Source organism: Arachis duranensis, chromosome 2, assembly GCF_000817695.3.
Source record: "Arachis duranensis cultivar V14167 chromosome 2, aradu.V14167.gnm2.J7QH, whole genome shotgun sequence".
Classification (NCBI taxonomy): domain Eukaryota; kingdom Viridiplantae; phylum Streptophyta; class Magnoliopsida; order Fabales; family Fabaceae; genus Arachis; species Arachis duranensis.
The window spans coordinates 10,002,859-10,023,614 of record NC_029773.3 but is presented as its reverse complement, the minus strand read 5'-3'; the positions used below and the strand labels follow the sequence as shown (position 1 = coordinate 10,023,614).

At 35.5% G+C, this 20,756-nt stretch overlaps 1 protein-coding gene across 1 annotated transcript; it reads left to right on the top strand.

The window, feature by feature from the left end:
• Positions 1 to 6,338: 6,338 nt before the first annotated feature.
• Positions 6,339 to 20,742, top strand: LOC107473490 (uncharacterized). The gene is given in 22 exon segments (XM_052257415.1): positions 6,339 to 6,786; positions 7,734 to 7,989; positions 8,651 to 8,756; positions 8,839 to 8,980; positions 9,196 to 9,457; positions 9,801 to 9,906; positions 9,909 to 10,050; positions 10,419 to 10,492; positions 11,498 to 11,648; positions 11,784 to 11,973; positions 12,264 to 12,456; positions 13,655 to 14,095; positions 14,897 to 14,954; positions 15,453 to 15,540; positions 16,490 to 16,564; positions 16,646 to 16,729; positions 16,907 to 17,050; positions 17,686 to 17,767; positions 18,834 to 18,916; positions 19,428 to 19,482; positions 20,047 to 20,120; positions 20,216 to 20,742. Coding segments are annotated over 21 exon segments (3,138 nt in total). The 5' UTR covers positions 6,339 to 6,446; the 3' UTR covers positions 20,113 to 20,120; positions 20,216 to 20,742.
• The last annotated feature ends 14 nt before the right edge of the window (positions 20,743 to 20,756 follow it).

The window sequence follows — 20,756 nt, the reverse complement described above, 5'->3', positions numbered from 1 at the left end:
GAGGTGAAATTCGTTTGTTTCTGACTGCCTCCCTTATCATCCTATGCAGAACATCAACAATAAGAACAAACAAAAATGGAGACAATTGATCAACTTGTCTCAGACCCCTTTCCATCTTAAAAGGTTTTGTTGGCGAGCCATTTATCAGAATTGACATAGAAGCTGTACCAACACATTCCTCCACCCATTCCCTCCACCTCCAACCAAAGCCCATCTTCTGTAGCATAATATCCACGAAGCTCCACTTAACTCGATCATACGCCTTCTGGAAGTCTAATTTAATGATTGTCGCTTTCTTTTTTCTCAACTTTAACCATTGTACTGTTTCGCATGCAATAAGCGCCCCATCATGTATTTTTCGATCCTTTACAAAGGCACTCTGAGTCTCACCTACTAGACCTGGCATCACTGATCGCATCCTTCGTACCATCACTTTAGAGATAACTTTGTATGCACAACCTACCATGCTAATTGGCCAGAGGTTCTTAATCTCCTTGGCTCCAGTGAGCTTAAGTGTTAGGGCCACCCACGTAATATTCGAATCAATAGGTAGCCTTGATGACTGAAAAAATTCCAGTACAGCTGACGTAAACTCTGCACCGATGTCATCCCAGCACCTTTTAATGAAGTTCATGTTGTACCCATCACTTCCTGGAGCTTTAGATGATTCACAGTCCCATACCGCCTCTTTAACCTCCTCCATTGTCGACATTCTCTCCAAAGCTGTAGACTCTTCTTCATCAATCCGATTTACCAATCCATCCCTAAACCCCACAACCGGCGCTCTCTCCTGACGATACAAATTCTTATAGAACTCTCTGATAGCAATCTTGATCCGAGCTTGATTTCTTATCAACCTACTATTAATTACCAATGCATCAATTCTATTGTTCCTCCTTCTTGCCGACACCAAGTTATGAAAGTATCTATTGTTTTTATCCATATCCTTCGCATGCCTGGACCGCAACATTTGCTTCCAATGTATTTCTTTTCTCTTATACCACCGCTTGCAGCAGCTTACCAGAGCCTTTCTTCTAGCCTCCACTGCACTATCATAAACTCCATTGCCAGCCTTTCTCCTTATGCCATCTCCCCAAAGACAATGTGAGAGCCTTCAATTTCTCTGTGAATTGTAACTCACCAAGATTCCTCCATTCCTCTCTAATCATTCTTAAGAAACCTTCATGTGTAAACCAAGAATCTAGACTCCAAAAAGGTCGTGGACCAACTCTGAATTTGGAGCTCTCAACTATAATCGGGCAGTGATCTGACAAGCCTCTCGGTCCACCTTTTAATCGAATTTTTGGAAACTCCTCAAGCCATTCTACACTTAAAAGTACTATATCAATACGACTGCAGGAGCGGCCTCTGAACCATGTAAATTTTCGATCATTCAGCGGTAAGTCTATTAACTGCATGTCTTGAATCCACTGCTTGAACTCTTCTGCCGACACTGTTAACCTGTCCTGACCTTTTCTGTCTTCCACCTGAGCAACCTCATTAAAGTCTCCCATGTAGCATATCGGACCTTGACATAACCCAGATATGAAGCTCAGTTCCTCCCACACAGCCAGTTTCTCTATTCTAGTATGAGCACCATACTAAACAAAATGCGCAATTGAACTCATTTTTTAAGAGCACTCCTTCAACACATAACCATCTCTCCCCTTTGTAACAATTATTCATTTTAAACAGCAAGTCATCCCACATTAACAACAGTCCCTCGGATGCGCCTTTCGACCCAACAAACTCCCACCCCACAGCATTGCTCCCCTAAATTTGTATTATATCAAACTTAGTCACAACTTGCATTTTAGTTTCAACCAAGCCTAGCATATTCACTTTTTGCTTCTTTTTTAGTTCTTTCACCATACTCAATTTTCTAACACCCCGTAACCCCCTAATATTCCAAGAGCTAAAAATCATTTAAAAAATATTTTACACACCTTTTTGAGATTTTTGCTTTTTGGGTCTGCATCTCCGTGCCTTTTCTTTCTGCTCTGCTAATATCCTCTTCTGTGTTGGTACTTCATTCTGTTCTTAAAGAATTGCCATTATATCATCTTCATTGTTGTACTGCACGGCTCCTGATTCAACCGCTAACTCCCACGCCCTCCTATTTTCCAGCATCTGCTCCTCCCGTTCCAAAGCATGTGCATCACTATTTTCCGGAATTCTGATGCTAATGTCCATGCCATGCCCCGTCCTGACACTACCTCTATCAAGTGTCGTACCGTCCAAGATTAGACCGTCTTCAATAGCATCTTCTCCATCTCTAGCCAGACTAACTTGCAGGGTCGCAGCTTGTTCTCCAGGCACTAAACAACTTACCACCACATCCTCTTCACACACACTGTCCATGGAGGAACGTGGCCCAGCCATCGCCCGCCTGGAGTGGCACCCGGTCGATTACTCAATCTCCATAGCAAGGCGCCCCATCAGTCGTAGCTCATGCCCAGCGACCACCGCTGCACGCCCGATGGCTCCCTTACCTCCCCTAACCCGTCTCTGCTTGCCGACTTGGAGCTCTCTGAATCTGCGTCGAACCGTAGCGCCATCCAAGAGAGAGATCTCCCCTTTAATCTGCTGTTGGACCACGGCGCATAACTTTGGACGAGGAGCAACTTCAACCCGGTCAACCATTGCCCGACCCGGTCTCACAAGCTCGCCTCCTCCATTAGCATCAGCGTGCACTGGGAATTCCAAGAAAAGGAATGAGGCCCAAACGCCCACCATTGGCACAAGTGCAACAAAAATAAGTAGTGGGCCTACTTAAGAGCCTGTTTTTGGCTTCCTTTTTTCTCCAAGAAAGCCGTTTGTTCAGCCCATCGTTATCAAAGTCACAGTTGATTATTTTTTCTGATTTAACATCATTAATACATAAATCATTATATCCCATAAGATCATCACTTGCCTCTAAATCAGGATCAACCGTTTTTCTTGTTGTACGAATATGAATTGAATTGCAATTACTCCATTCATTCAAAATATATTTTAAAATTACTTTTCTACCCTTATCCGTTTCTTCCTCTCTTGTCTCCGCCATTATCAACTCAATCACCGGATCCCTACTTTTCGCCGGTGCTATGGCGCTCGAACTGCTTGTAGCCCTCTCGCATTCCTTCGGGATACAAAAATAACATACATATTCAATTTTACACTCCGCTCCATAACTCTCACAACCAATCTCTTTAACCAGGACATCAAATCCGCTAGTACCAACTGTGACGTAAACCCACTTGTTAATGATGTCCAGGAAACAAGTATCAATTTGCACCCGTCCCATACTGAACGAGAGGCATGATTCCGTGGCTTTGTCACACCCGATAACTTCTCCCCATTGGCTTCCTATAATCGTAAAAGTCTCTGCTGACCACGTATGCAAAAGAACCCCAAAGCACTCTAACCATACCCTTCGAGTTTTACTACGCTCCTCCTCATCCCATCTCTAGACGCTATGAAAAAATTGCAACAGGTTATTCATTTTGAACGTGTAAGCTTCTTCTGCACCCAAGACACTGTCAAAAGTCAGGAGTGCTTTGTACGCTCCTAGTTCTCATATTTGCACAACTTGAGAAAAATTCTTCCCAATCATGGACTTCAAAGAAATGAACTTAATAGCCTTCATCGTCCCGCCTACTAGACTCCTCTGTAACCAGTCCAGATTTTCTTCTGCCACCGGAATTTCCATATTCTTCATCCAACCATTGCCATGTGGATCTTCTTTTTTTTTTTATCCATTTTGTCTCATCTCTTTCACATTCTTCTTTGGAAACCTGCGGCTTTCCTCCTGTTGAGATTGAAGCTTAACAAATTTCTGGACGTCACCCGCCTCATTATGTCGGTTCCTATTATCCATTTCATTCGTACGTCGATACCTAACTTCTTTTACTGAAACAACATTCCCTTGTAACCTCATTCTATTCATCTCCGCAGTAACCTTCATAGCCCCACCTCTTGTTGTATATCGAATGAACGTAAAAACGTACAAATTATTGTTTTTTATTTTTGTAAGAGATAAATATCATTTATACGTCCAGTCCAGTTGAAGAGGTGGTACAACTCCCTCTTTGATATATCTTCAGGAAGATAATCTACAAAAATGGAAAATGATTCATTTTTCAAACGACAGTACTCTTCTTGATTCCAAATCCTCGGATCTCTACTAATATGCCTAGTTCTACCCTTCCCAGTGTTTCCCACCCCCTTTCGCTCTCTCTCTCTCTCTCTCTCGCTCTCTCTCATCTCTCTCTCCTATATGTTCTTTGTTTTTCTTTGACGGGTATGATCTTTCTATTAAAATTAGAATTTAATTTTGATGTACTGTGAATGTAAAATAATTTTATAGATGTATCTAATTACATAATGTCATATTATTAAAAATAATTATCTTTTACATTAATCATATGAATAGTCATTTAAAAGAACGAATATAATTGTACAACTATAAAAAATACTTTACACTGTTAGTCATCAAAATTAAATTTGTAATATTATTGATACTCAAATAAAAATGACATTATGGATTATACTTTAATTTAAATTTAAATCTTTTTAATCTTAGATTTTACTTTAGAAATAAAATATAAGTTTTTACTATTTATTATATTTATACAAATTATACTTTATTTTTTTGAAGTGAAAATTTAAAGGATCTAGATTTTTCAAAGTCCAAAGAAGGAACTGCAACTTGCTTTCAAACTAGTATAATTGTATGAGTTAAACTCCTAAATGGTTACTAAGATTGGCATCGAGCACTAAAAACATCCCTAAAATTTCAATTGCACTAGTTACATCCTTGAAATTGACAAAAGTTTGCACTATGTTAGTAGCCTTTGATTCATTTTTCATTAACGACGTGATGACATAGCTTGATGACGTGGGTTGTTAGTGACACGTGTCATTCCATGGTTTGGCCACGTCTAATGGTATGATGATGTGGTGACAAGTGGCACGTGGCATGCTGATGTGGATAGTTGTGCCACGTGTCACAATACTATTTGGCCACATGTTCATTTGTGCCATGTGTCGCAACAGTATTCGTCCACGTGTTGTCTATTATGTCATCATTGTAGATGCACCAAATTAGTCCCTCACTTTACATTAAGTGATTCATTCTAGTCCCTGAAATTGAATGTCGTGTACTAAACTAGTCCCTCCATTAGTTTTTTCTGTTTTTTTTTAATTTAAAATTTTCAAAATCTTGGATACACTAATTTCAATTTTATTTTTTCATATGTCGTTTAAATACAAGTGTTTTTATACAAATTTTTAAGATTTTAGTTTTAATTATATAATTTTTTATAATAATCTAACATTGGTAAATTTTATAATATATAAGTATGTTATTATAAAAAAAAATTATATGATTAATTAGACACATTTTTCATCAAAAAACATGTATTTTTAATAAGAAATCGATAATTAAAATAAACATTTTTGTGGTTCTTATGAAATGCACGTTTCCATTGTGTGTAAATGGGCTAGACTGAAGATACTTAAAGCACCCTCACTACCATCTTCGATCTTTTCAGTCTAGACGAAAGAGGTCGGAGATGGTAGTGAGGGCGCTTGAAATGCCTTCACGTCAACTCCAAGACGGCAGTTAGGGGTATCTGTAAGAAAAAAATATTTTATAAAAGCACTGAAAGAGGTCGGAGATGATAGTTAGGATGCTTGAAATGTCTTCACGTCAATTCCAATACTGTGGTTAGGGGTATCGCAAGAGAAAAAGTATTTTATAAAAGTACTTGTATTTGAATAATATGTGAAAAAATAGAATTGAAATTAATGTATTTAAAGATATTGAGAATTTTGAATTTATAAAAAAAAAGAGAAAAAACTAATAAAATGACTAATTTAGGCACAACATTCAATTTCGAGGATTAAAATGAGTCACTTAATATAAAGTAAGAGATTAATTTAGTGCATCTGCAATGATGATTACATAATAAACAACACGTAGAAAAATACTGTTGCGGCACATGGCACAAATGAATACGTGGTCAAATAGCATTGTGACACGTGATACAACTAACTACATTAGTATATTATGTGTCATTGGTTACCACATCATTATACCATTATACGTGGCCAAATTATGAGGTGACATGTGTCACTAACAGCCTACGTCATTACACTATATCATTACGTTGTTAATAAAAAATAAATATAAGACTAATATGATACATTTTTGTCGATCTCAAATACTTAATTGATATAAGTAAAATGTCATAACATTTTAGTGCACATTGCCAATCTTGAAACCATTTTGAGTTTAACTCATAGTTGTATTTAGTATCTGAGGGAAGATATTTGGCGCGTAGAACCAACAAACATTAGGATATCGGAACTCGGAAGCAACAAGCAATGAAACTTGCAGAAACTAACTTAGCAACACTTCAATGGCAATAAACTACACTTCAATTTTTCATTACACTTAAAACATGCTTCACGCTCCACTACAATCATCGCTTCTCTTCGTTTCCTTCTTAGGGTTTCTTATTCTTCTTTCCATAATCAAAATCCCTTGCGTTCGCGGAGAGTCTTCCACCTGCTTGACGGTTTACAGAAACGGCGGTGCTCCCGCGGTCTTTAAATCCCCGAAATGTCCCCGATGGAAGCTTCCCGAAGGCCAAGGTGAAGACGACGATTCCGATTACCACCGTAGTCGCCGATCTCCGCCTCATGCGACGCCGCGTTGCCAGTCCGCCATGCTCCAGGGCAGCCGTTCCTCCCAGGAGGACCGCACTCTCTGCGTCCTCGATCTCCGGATTCCGTTTCCCGGTAACGCCGATTCCTAACGGCTTCTTCACAGTTGTTATTTTAATTTGCAATTGCGATTGTTTGTTGAGATTGAAATTTCGGGAAAAAAAAGCTGCACCTGAGTTGCAAGCCGCAATTGCAACTGCAGTTGCAATGATTGAAATTAAAGGAAATGCCGCAGCAAATGCAGCCGCGATCGATTGTGGAGTCCACAATAGTAGCAAATTACATTTGCATGTAATAACAGTAGCATTGATGTTGTCATTAGCAATTCAAAACTACTAAGAAGTAACAATTCAAGGCAATAAGTGTGTTTCTAGAAAAAATCTTCAATTGGAATTGCAGTTACTGTTGCATTGGGATTATTGTAATTCCAGAAAAACTGCAGCTGATGCTGCCACAATTGCTGCTGCTAAGTGACTGCGGAGATCACAACATGCAATTGTGTTTGTGATTGCACAAAAAAAAAAACCCCGCCTTAACGCAGGGTTCGGGGAAGAGCCGCACCCAAAGGATGTAATGTATGGTTTAAAACCATGGATTAAAATTTTCCAGCATTGTCTCCAGGAAGAAGTAAGAATTTATGGCAATGAATGTGGGACGCTATTTTATTTAATTCGATGGTTGAAAGTTTGTTGTGTTTCCAGAGAAGCTTTAATTCGAAGTGTTGGCTGCGATTTTTTCTTTCTTTTGATTTGGTTTGTAATGGTATTGATTGAACTATTGTAATTTCGAGAATTAGGGTGAATGTAGAATCATAATTGGGAATTTGGGATAGAGAAGAGAGATAATTCAGAGAGAAAAGATTTCCAAATCCTAAATACATTTCACATTTCACTTATTGGCTTATTATTATTACAATTCGTATGTCATATTTATACTATTTTAATATTATCTAATATCTAATGCTATTTACAGTAATTGAGCTAAGTATAATTATACTCATTACATGGTGGTGGTTGAACCAGATGCGGATGGGATCAGGGAGGTTGCGGTGGGACTCGTGGCAGTTTTTGACGGGCACAATGGTGCTGAAGCTAGTGAAATGGCGTCAAAGCTTCTGATGGAGTATTTTGTATTGCACACCTATTTTTTACTTGATGCAGCTTTTTCTGTTATATCAAAAACAAGGGGAGCAGTGCATCACCAGAGAGAGCACAATCGTTTGAACATGATGCGTAGGTGGAAGGAGATTCTAGGTTGGCATGAGCTGCATTTTGAAAGGTACCTACTTCCTATAGTACCTTTAATTTATCTTTATTTATTTGTTTATTTGTGAAAATCAATAATAATTTATTAACATTATTTGTCTATTAAAGCTGATTTTTATTATTAATCAAATAATATTTCATATTTGTCTTGAAAGCTAATGTTTGCTAAGTGCATGCTTCTGTGTTTAGATGTTCTCTTAGCATTATTTGGATTATAAGTTGTTTGGAATGCTAAATCAGCTAATCCAGATGCACACTAATAGTATAGTTAGTCCTATTGATTTGAGAATCAAGTTTGTAGTTTGTTATGCTTTGCTCATCATCGTTTTGGAGAAGGGTTGGTTTCTACAATGAAATGAATGTCAAAGTTACATGAATGATGATGTTTCCTTTGAAGGACTTACAACAAGCATCTGTCTGTTATAAATGAGTTTTAGAGTGTTCATTCTGCTGCTTACTTTGGCTTGGCTTTACAATTGGTTTGTTTTCTCTAATGGAAGGCCATATTGTGGTTTGTTCAGAAAATGTCTTATGTTGGTTTTGCTCAAACCATGGTTTTGGAGTTTTAAATGCTAAACCAAGCATGCTATAAGGGCTTCAGATATTATATACAAATTTGTTTTATTCCTCGCATTTGTATGATTATGTTTATCTCAATTAGATTATTTTTCCAGGTTCCAAAATACATTTTCTGCAAATTTTGATGATTCTTTTCACTTGGAAATTTTGAAGGAAGCATTATTGAGAGCTATCCATGATATTGATGCAAAATTTTCTGAGGTAAAATTTACTTCATGTTCAGTTGTAAAAGTTTTATATGATCTTTGTTCTCATATTGACATCTTTCAATTGAACTATGAAGGAAGCCTTCAGAAATAGTCTTCATTCAGGGTCTACGGCAATCATTATATTGATGGCAGATGATAACATTTTAGTTGCCAATATTGGAGATTCTAAGGCTTTCTTGTGCTCTGAAAATTTTCAGTCTCCTAGAGAGGCCAAAGGTGAGAAAGATTAGGGAAATGTAGCCAAACTTGCAAGTCCAAGATGGAAGTTTTTAAAAGCATAAATAGAAATATAGGATATTCTTTGTTATTCTATTGTTCTTTTATAGAGTTGAAAAATGATGGGTGCACTTATTATGATAAAGCAACAAGCTTAACTTTTTTGTTTTATGGAAATATGAATAGAATTAATTTTGCTTTCTTATGATTTGTAGACTTATTACTGAAGCAATATAGGCAGAAAGAGCTTGATGGTTCTGTTGCTGTGTGGAATCGTGAAAAGTATAAGTTAGCTTCCTCCCATGGACTGACTCATTTTGCTGTAAAAGAATTGACCAGTGATCATCACCCAGACAGAGATGATGAAAGGATTCGGGTGGAAGCAGCTGGTGGGCAAGTTATAAATTGGGGGGGAGTGCCTCGTGTAAATGGCCAGCTGGCTATTACACGGGCAATTGGTGATGTATTCTTTAAAAGGTAGGTTTAGTGGAAATCCTTTTTACATGAACCCCAATCTTGCATAGAAATAACTTTGGTTGCTCGTTCATAATTAAATTGTTAATCTTTTATCCCAAAAATTTAAAATCAGAATGTGTCCTGACTTCTCGGTAAGGGTAGACTTGCCCTTTGTGTTAAAACTTTCAACAAAAATAGTAAGGGTAAACTTGGCCTCAGTACATGCTAATTCCAATCTTTAGAGATAAAGTACTAAACTAAAATCACAAATGGGTTGTTGTTAGATCTTAAAGTAATTGGTATCTGTACTGTCTAGAGATATATTTTGAAATTCTGATGCATTTCTTGATGAAATTGCCAACAGGTACGGTGTTATATCTGTGCCAGAAGTGACTGATTGGCAGCCTCTGACTGCCAATGATAGCTATTTAGTGGCTGCATCCGATGGTGTTTTTGAGAAGATGAGCATGCCAGTACGGATAATGTGGCCGCCATTGTTGTTCCTCTGGAATCTGCCAAAGTTTCTGCAAACTCGCTTAGGAGAAGCTATATTGAGAAGAGGGATGCTGATTATCCTCTGCTTGCATTGCAGGAACTTGCTTCAAGAAGTTTAGGTATATATTTTTAATTCAAATAATGATACTTCGTGCCACAACTCATTCCTTCTGTTTGTTCAAATTATCTTCATGTTATGTGATATACAAATGTAAAAGAAATCTGTGGCTTGTTGTAGCATATACTAACACATATTCATTGGCTAGACGTGGTTGTTCTACTTAGATTAAGTTGTAAATAATTTTGGTGTGCATTGTGAGTATCCCTTGTTTAATAAAAATCAAAGTTGCCATGGTATATACTCAGAAACTTATAGAACAAATTTGATTGGTTATGACATCGGTTGATTTGGTTATGCCTTTAGGTAGGCAACTTGTACTCCTGGAACTGATGCGTATCAGCTAATTTTATTTTGGATCTTGTTCAGCTAATGACGTCATATCTGATGTAATGCACTTGAGGCATCCTCATGCGGTGGATACCAAGTTTAAGCGTATATTGGTATGGCTGACACCATGGAAATTTACTATTTTTTATTTTCTTCCATATTTAATTTGTCTTTCTCGTATAAGTTGCCGGATGGAATAATGAATGAATTGATTCTTGTGAGCAGATTGATATTGTTTAAACATCTTACAGGATGATTGTTTGTGTGTGCTAATTAGTGGACTCTCATGCCGTAATCTTGAAAAATGTGCTTCAAAAATGTGTTTTGAGTCAGTTGTGGATCTGTTAACTTTTTTGCATTGGAAGAGAAATCTTGGCATACAAAATTTACTGTCATTGGACTGATTTATATGTTTAAAATTGTCTGAAGAGGACCAACCTGCTTTACTGGAAAACTTGAAATCATGATACAAGAATTGCAAACTGATTTTTCCAAGGAAACAGGAAATTGAGAAATTGAAGCTTAGACCGGGCTGTAATTTTATGTTAGGGACTTGGGTATTATGGGGTGCCCAAAGCCCCACATCGGGGAGTATGGGATGCTTGTATTTAAGGAGAGTGGGTTCTTCTCCTTTAACAGCTAGCTTTTAAGGTGTGGTTTCTCACTTTCTTTAGGTACTTAACATTTTAGCAGCAAAGAAAGATAGAGGTGTATTCTCATGTTAATTGATATCATTTTTATTATATTATTGGGATGAAGTGAGTGGGAAGGTTTGCACCTTCCTACTTAGACAAGAAAATTACATTTCTTTACCTTAGCCTAATTAAGGTTTTATTTTTCAATCGAAAAAAAGGAGGAGAAAATTAGGTATTGTTTATGTAGAGTTTGATTACCAATTTCTTGCTCTTTTGTGTTCGACTTTTTTCTTTCTTATTTTTTGTTTTTGTATTATTATGTATACAAGGCTAATCTATAAGTAAAGTTGGTTGAAAGTTGCTTCAATTTGAAATAGAATTCACTACGATCTATAAGTAATCATTCATTCAATTTAAAATAAAATTCCATATGATCAAAGTTAATCTAAATGACTACGTATGTCTTCATTTTTTTTATGATAGGTTGAAGTGAAACATGGAGATTTTGGATGTTTTTATTTGTCTGAAAATCTTGATGAACTTGTGGACTCTAAGCAGCCTACCAAAAGTACTGACTGGGAAGATTATTTATATGAACTACCTCAGCCTGTACCAGATACACATCAACATTCTGGTAAGCAACCATGTCATATTCCTTAATCATATCATAGTGGTGCACTTTTTTGTCAGCCTATTATGATTGCTATCAAGTTTCAGTTTATCTATAGACACTCAAATACTGTTTGGTTCTTTCCTTTTTTTTCTGCAGTAAATGGTCCAGTATATTTGTATGATAACCAAAACTTCTGCTTACAACTTGGTCCGACTGTTAATGAATCTAAGGAACAATGCATAAATCCTGAAGCATTTGCAAATTTTATTGGTCTTCTTGAATCAATTCCTTTACATGATACTGGTTCACATAATGGATCCTCTGGTTATTCAATGCCTGAATCAAGGTAAATCTGCTTTGGATCCCAGTGTATTGACACATGTAGAAGCCAAAATAGTTCCTAGTAAAAGATTAGGGGGATTCATTTCTAATGGAAGAGTTACTTTATATATTCATACAGTTTTGAGAATCCCCTTTGTTTTAATTTTATAAGAAAGGTCTGTATTATCATATGATTACCATTGTGTTCTTATGGTGGAAAGTTAGAGCATTTGTTTTTGTGCAAATTTGGTTCTTTGAGCTATGAAGTGTTTTTTTTTAGTCTGACAATTTAGCCAATTTGCATATTGTGCTTAGGTACAAACTAAAGAAGAGTTTCGGTCGTGGATCATATGGTGAAGTATGGTTAGCTTTTCATTGGAATTGTAATGAAGGGATTAATGCTGCAGAAATGAGCAACAATGACAATAATAGAAACGACAGCTCAAACACCAATGATTTCCAGGATGCTTCCACTAACTATACTCTGTACATTTTGAAGCGTATAATGGTAATAACTTGAAGCAAAAAATCACCCGTTTTGATGGTTTGAATGCATTATGATCTCTTTAGTTGTCAATATGCTGATAGGTAGCTGGTAATGATTGGTGGTCCTCTGTATTCAGCAATTTGAAATGCACGGGCCTTTGTATTTAGAAATATGAAATGTGTAGAACACAATTTTAGGGAGGAAGAGGGTATCTACTGATTAGATAGAAATTTCAGATCTCCAAAGAGTAAGGAATCTTCTAAGCATGTATGGGCTGAGTTCAGACATGATACACAATAGGGTGCAATTACGTTGTTTGATCCATGTAGCTAACCCCACTTATTGGGATAAGGCTTTGCTGGTGGTGATGTTGTTGAGGAGCATGGGATCTCTTGAGAATTCCGTTGTCACTGCTTATGGATTAGTAATAACAAGATATACTTTCTTTTTCTGCTCAATTAAGCCCAGTTCTATCATATCATATGCATTCTTTATTGCTCTGTTGATTATTTAGCCTGAGAGGCAGATGCTTACTTAACTCTTGTAGTTGATGATTTTTGTTCCTCTTGAACTTATATTTTATGCTTTGGATCGTGTTATAGGTCAATTCATTTCTCTCTGCAATTATATCTAAATAAAACTGAAAAAGAAATATTATATTATTATCTCCTAATTGTGATTTCTGTACAGTCAGTTATTGTGTGTGTTCAATACCTTGTGACTTCTCTCACTTAGTCTCTATTTTATTTTTGTTTTCCCATTGAATCCCACCTAATGCCCCATCCTTCTTTGCTTTCCTCCTTTTCTACTTATTTTAAGTGAAACTCTCTCATGGCACATCAATTGAACTTTGTCCTTTCTTATCTGTAGCCTACATTTATCTCCTTCCAGCCCCCATGCTCTAATTTGTACCCATCATAAGTCAAAAAGACCTTGGGATAAAATAAATATTTCCACTCGAAGTAAAGTTGGTTTCTTCTAGTCTTAATGAAGTCTGCACTGTCCAATGAGTAATCAGTTTCTGAAATTAGAAGTTGTTTCCACACTAGTTTTTGTTTATAAGGAGACTTGTTTATTTTTATGTCAGATTGGATATCCACTGTGAAGCTTTTTATCTTTCCAACTTTGACCTGTGCAATATTTTATTTTAAAGAGGCATTTTTGTATAATTACACGTTGTAAGCATGTAACACAAATAACATGTAGATGTACTAAACAGGTAGAGAGAGGGTCTGCTGTTTACTTAAGTGGCCTGAGGGAGAAATATTTTGGAGAAACTTTTTTAAATGCCTCCTCAAGCTTTGAAGATCTGCTATCAGCTGAAAAACCAAACTGTCTCTTGGAAACATCACAATTTGGGTTTGAGAATACATTTTCAAACAGGTCAAAAAGATCTGTATATGAAGAAGGCTTGAACCATATTGTAAGATATGTGGAGTCTTTTGAATCTCGGTCCAATGAAATTTGGCTTGTATTCAGTTTTGAAGGCGTATCGTTGTCTAAACTTTTGCATACTGTGGAAGATCCATATGATACTGCTGAGAAAGAAAAGACTGAGCAAGTAAAACATGTCCAAATACTGCGTCCATCGAAGTGGTGGCATTGGTTGAAAACAACAGAAGAAGGGCAAGAGGAAATGCGCAACCTTATCTGGCAGCTGGTATGTCATTAATGTGGGTTCCAAGGGGGTTTTGTTTTATTAGCAGCCTTTATGGTTTATACTGGCATTTAAAATACACTACAAAATCTTAATAGATACTACACAACTCTTTTACCCTGACAAGGACAAAACAAAGATGTTTATTCTCTGCTATTACTATTTTTGTTAATTTGCTATTTTGGTCTTTTGGCATAAGTGATTTGTATAAACACAGAATGTGGACAAATAAATTGTTTTTGGGAGAGAACAAAAGAATAAACAAAAGAAGAAAAGAATGCAAAAGTAATACAAGAGCAAGATCAGTCTTGTTAGTATGCTTTTCAATTTTTTGCAGAAATATTTTAGCATATTATATATCTTTGTTGAACTATTAACTTTTCCTTATTCTGACACATGCATTTTTCTTTTTCTTGTGGTTATATTATAATAAACCCCTGCACTATATGTTTTCAGGTGTGAAATTTGTGGTTAATATGAAAAATCGGTTTTTTATTCAGAAGTATACAGTTCTCAATTTCAAAAATATTTATGGTGCTCCTACTTTGGTCATATGGTCACACCATTTATTGCTCAATTGTGGAAAGCTTTGGAGGCTACATATTTGAATATCTCCATATCTTCTTCTTCCTCTTTCTTTTTCTTTTTCTTTTTCTTTTTTTAATGTTTTGGTGGTGTGTGTTGCTTTTTTTTTTTTTATAAATTTTCTTTTTGTTGTCAACACAAAAAAGGTGGGCATGTTCTGTTTCTCTGGCTATGTTGAAATCTCGTCAGATTTTCTTATTTTGTTATTTGTTTCCTCAGTTTCTGGCGCTGAAATCATGTCACGATCGCAATATTACACACAGGGACATTAAACCTGGTAAGTATGGGGTTAATTTGTTGTGCTGAAGTATTTTTTGTGTTAATTTAGATATGAATCTAAATAATACCAATTAGTTTTTCACTGTTAAATTGGAAGTCGATACTTTTTAAGCAGCATGTATGATTGTTTTAAGTGGCTTCTTTTGTTCAGCTTTTATCCTTTTACGGTAAACTAAGCTCTTACTGTACAATAGATCTACTCTTTGTAATTCGTGTATCTGCATTTTGTTTCATTCCTTTTTTCCCTCAAAAATTAAGCTCAAATCATATCTGGGAAAATTGGAACAAATTTCATCTCAAACTTGGAGGATCTCTTTAGTGTCTGATTGGTAATTAATCGTAATCACAATGCCTCTGTTTGCCCATTTTTCATAGTCCATACAAGCATGCCATCTTTTATGTACATATTTGAATTTTGTTTTTATTGTTATGCAGTGTTAAATTGAAAATTTTGTTTCTCTGTAAAATCTGACTTGGGTCATTTGATTTTTGGAAGAAAATATGGTGATATGCTTTGAAGATCAGGAGACTGGAAGATGTTTGAAAGATATACCGACTAAACTAAATAGTTTCTCCACCAAAATGTACAGTAAAGTATCTTTCTTCAATTTTAGTACTCTGCTTTTATTTTGACCGCTTTCTTTCTTAAATGATAGGAAACATTTTTACTCTATATGCTATAATGCATGGACTTCAGATTTGTCTAGTTAATTAAGTTTATAATATGATTGGATCAATTAATGTTTAAGCAATATTGTGCACTTTAACCGTAGTTTTTAGTGTCCAACAGAATGATAAAGTCTTGCCTGATCTTTACTTCTGTCATATTTTTGGTATATCTCAAACACTTCTTGGCTATTGAAGTTCACTTTGTAATGTATGATATTTAAATTTATATGTCAGCCCTTCTTTCTCTTTCCACCACAATTTATAGTTGGTTGGACAGCAATGGTAAATCACATATTTATCATAAATTTCAAGAAGCTTAAGTTCTACAGCTCTGCTATTTGCGAACAATGCACTAATTCATTGTGATAATTCTCTTTTAAGTGGCTGAGAACTGGAAGACTGATCTTCTAGCTTCTCTAACTCTGTTACCAACCTAATGCAAGTTAAGCTTATGTCTTCTTGATTCTCTTTGGCTTTGGAAGAATTAGATCTTTTTCCATTGCGTTACTAATGTTGTGATCATTTCAATTCTATACATTTAGATGCATATTTACCGTTCACCTGATCCCAGAATAAGGTATGTTTGGTGGCTGACTGGCTGTCTGACCGACATTTCAGCAAATGTAAATATAAGTATTTAAGGCCACTTGGAGATGGTTTGATATGCTCAAATGTCTGTTCTCTCACTAACAATTTTGCTAATCAATAATTATTAGGGTCGTTTGATTAGCTGCAGTGGCAAGAAGACTTGCTTAGTGCTTATCTCTAAATTTGATTTCGATATCCAACTATTTGGGCGCTTGTCTATTTCTCCTTGATTTATTGGTTTTGCGTAATGATTTTGATTCCCTTTTTCTGATTCAGGCGTGTTATAGACTTTGGCAGTGGAATTGATGAATTCACATTGAAGCATTTATATGGTTCAACTGGGCCTTCTAGGTATCTCACTTCTCTCTCTGCATACTGATTATTGCTTATATAATTTTGTGATTGTGCTAAATATAGCCTGTGTTTCTTCAGGGCTGAACAAACTTATGAGTATACACCTCCTGAAGCTTTGCTAAATGCTACGTGGTATCAAGGCCCAACAAGCTCAACTTTGAAGTATGTCATGTTTTGCATGAAGGCAACATCTTTTATTCAAAGCTTTCTTCTTTAAGAGGAACGTCCACATGCATCTTCATTTCATTTGATCATTTTTCAAAGGATGGATGCTTCTTAATTTGACAAATTTATGCACTACTTCCTTCGGCTATTGATTCAACCTTTCTTCTATCACAGATATGACATGTGGAGTGTTGGTGTTGTAATGTTAGAGTTGGTCTTAGGGACACCAAATGTTTTCCAGATCGATGCTTTAACACAAACTCTTTTGGACCAGCATCTTGACGGCTGGAATGAGGGTGTGAAGGAGCTGGCTTACAAGTAAGTGATTGTTAAGACTGTAGTCCTATGTCTTATGTCCTAACCTTTTGTAGTAACCATGATTTCAAATGACCCTCTTTGATAGGTTACCTGTCGCTTTTTTTTCTTTTTTTTTTCTTTTCTTTCCTGTTATGCACAAAAGATGCAAATTTATATTAATGGGAAGTGGCAAATTCAAAATGAATGATCTCCCTTTAGATGGTTGTCTGTTTGTAGAGTTGCCTTCTGCTTTGGTTTGAGCTAAACAACTTTTCATTTTTCTTTGAAATGTTTTTAGCCATTTGGGAAACTCGCTCTTTGCATTTTTGTATATTGGGAACATGTCTTAGGTATTTATTGTTAAAACCTCTCAGGAATTTGCTCCAAAAAAGTCTTCACAAGTTTTTAATAGGCCTAGTTTTGTCTGACAACTAAAAGGTTCGTACAGTTTCCTCAAATCATTTGTCATACCTATATCTTTGAAGTTTTTTCATGCATTGGGGGTGGGTTCCAAAATATAATTAATGGCTTAAACATAGGACTTTAGTATTTGCTCTTATGTAATAGGTTGCTCCTGAAGGAATTAAATATTCATTTATTCTTTTGAATCTCTCGACTCTATATTGTAACTCTTTCTTTTATTAATGCGTTTACAGACTCAGATCATTCATGGAATTGTGTATCTTAATCCCTGAGATATCCAGAAGTTCCTCAAAAAAGTATCACACAGCTAACCAGGTTAGATTACTATCCAACATAGGCTAACATTTTTGTATTTCATTCATATAACAAGAAAAGTATCCATCTTTTGGTTTCCCCATAAGTTAAGGAAAAAAATAAGTGGAGATTAAACCTGCATCTCGGCTTAGTACATAGGCTTTGATAGCATGTACTTGGACTCAGATAGCATATATACGAAATCTTATACTACCTTGGAGACTTTTGATTTCATGTTCATTTTTCAGTGTTAAGAATTTGAATATGTATCTTGTGCTAGTTTATTCCAGAGCTTACTAACTAACTACAGCTGGAGAGTCTCTATAGAATCTCAACCTCTGATTTTCACTTAAGGAATAAACACACGATTTAATTTCCGGTCATATTAGGCCATGTTTCTTCTACCAAGATCTTACTTCTTATATATATATATAAGAAAAGCACATAGAAAAATGCACAAACTATTCACTAACAGAAATGGTCTGCTTAAAACCCAGGGGATGTGGTTGAGTGAAAAAGGCTCATCTGGTTATCCTCCCTTAACCAAGTGTGGAGGATCCGATTCTAACCTTGGGCATGGAAAACCTTAAAATTCCAGGCCAGCTATCCCACCCATGGGGAATATCTTTGTTGTGGACCAAAAGAAAAACAAAAGAAAACAATTGAACAGAGAACTTGGTTTGCTTATAAATCCATAGACCATGAAGACGACAATGATAAATGATAATCACAATTAAGTCTTGTTTTATTAGGTGGCGGATAGTTACATGGATGAAATTAGAATTTCATTTCCCTAGGGAAGATGGACCTTTAAATGAAGTTCTCTATATGATTCTTTCCAATTTTATTATTGTTGGAAAGACGATGTCTTCCAACTCTCCGACATAATCAACGATACTAAGGGTACACAAAAAAATAGCTACCAAATTAGTCATTCATATAGAATATATGTTAGAATACAAAATACACGTTCAAAATGTGAGAAATAGTACATATATTTATAATATTTATACAAGAATGGAAGCTGATTTTAGTCTACACATAACATTTTTGTTGCACCGATCAAATTATTGGATTGGTCATGTAGGCTGGCGTTTCACCTGCATCTTGGAAATGCTCGGAAGAATTCTTTTCTCATCAAATAAAGAGCCGAGATCCTCTTAAAATAGGGTTAGCTTGATTTCTTTTGAGGCTTATATTTTATCATTTTATTTTATAATGGTCTCGTTGAGATAAGTGTTTCAGAAATAGCAGAAAAATATTTTGTATTTTGATATAAATATAAAGCATTTTTTATTAATATCAGAAGCAGTTAAGCTATTTGGATTTGAGAAATATATAATAAGTAACTTTTTGTATAAAATTACAATTATGGTCATGACTAAATATATATTTTACATAACAATTTTTTAAAAAATGAAATGTATAATATTTTAATTATATATTTAGTTACTGATCGATTTTTAGAACCTAGAGAAAAACTGCTTATTTTCCTGCTTCTGTTCTTTTATTTAAGAACAAGCAAAGAACTCAAAAAATAAAATAAATACTTATTTTTGTAAATGTAACAATATTTCTTTTATCCCCGAAGCACAAACAAACAAGACCAATGTCTACTGTCTAGTCTTCTCTCATGATGAAATTGTTTTCTTCTCGTCATAATGTTTTCTAATCCTTTCAGTTTTTCAAATATCTGGGCGTTGCGGTTAGTGCGCCATCTGTTACAGTGGGACCCAGTGAGTATTTTGATTAAGTTTGCTTCTTTTACTTTTGTGATCTTTTTTAAGGCCAATTCTATAGTACCTATGAGTTAGTGTTTAAATTTTGCTTAACTTATTTTTTGTAGCAAGTTTTAAATTTTTAAAAATTATTTATTTTGATACTTTTTAAATTAAATATTAATTTTTAACTTTTTTTAGTAAGTTAGACACCATAGCAATCACTTCTTTTTAATTACCGTCAAAAGAAAACAGATCCTCTCAATTTTGTTTTCAATTGATAAGGTTAAGGGTGATGTTTCACTATATGATGGAAAGGATTGTATCACATCTCACCCCGATCTATCAAAAGTGTTTAAATTGTCGTTACCTTATTCTCAACATTTAAGTCCAGGTGCCTGTTTCGAGTGGTACTAAGCTCTTCTATGAACTCTTTATGATAGGAGTAGAAGCCTATCATGCTACTATTGCTAATAAGATGAGAATGAAGCATTCTTTTCTTTATTATGATTATTTACTACCCTGAGAATGTTTTAACCTTTTTTTTGGGTTCTACTGTATCTAATGGTGTTAAAATTGTAGGAGGACCGGATAAGCGTTGATGAGGCATTGCAGCATCCCTATTTCCAACCTCCCCCGAGAGGATGATTTGTTGGGTAAAACTACCTTATATCCTACCCATGATATTATTTCATTCTTGAGCTATTTAAACTTACTAATCTGAAAGTTGCCAATGGATGAGGCCATACAGGAAACAACTTCAAAATATTCAATCTAGAGGATGAAACATCCTTTGTTTCCTATCACTGACCCATCCAACGGAAATAGATGATGGTGCAAGAAGAAGAATTGTGCAAATACATAAACGATGTTCATGTATCAACCCTGACAAAAGGACGACTAAAAGCCAGAATGACTACTAACAGGTACGAAAATCATTTTGTGCTTATCATACTTCTGTATTGTACATTGAGACATAGACAAGATTGTTTTCTTGAGATATCTAGTTTTGGATGAAGCAAAATTATGGATAAAAGGAATTTACAATAGAGGTATGGTGGCTGCATACAAAGTTATGGTGGCTGCATACAAAGTGTTGTATAATATGAATATTACGGTAAGAGATGAGAAGAGTAGGAAAGTAAAAAGAGAAAATTTCAATCAGAAAGCGTAACCACCAGTGTCACCCGTATCCTTTATTTATAGGCTATTGAGTTCAATAGAATACTAATGGTATTGACAGTGAGAGGAATTACGATCATTTACCTTAATATGATATCCACCAAATCGTT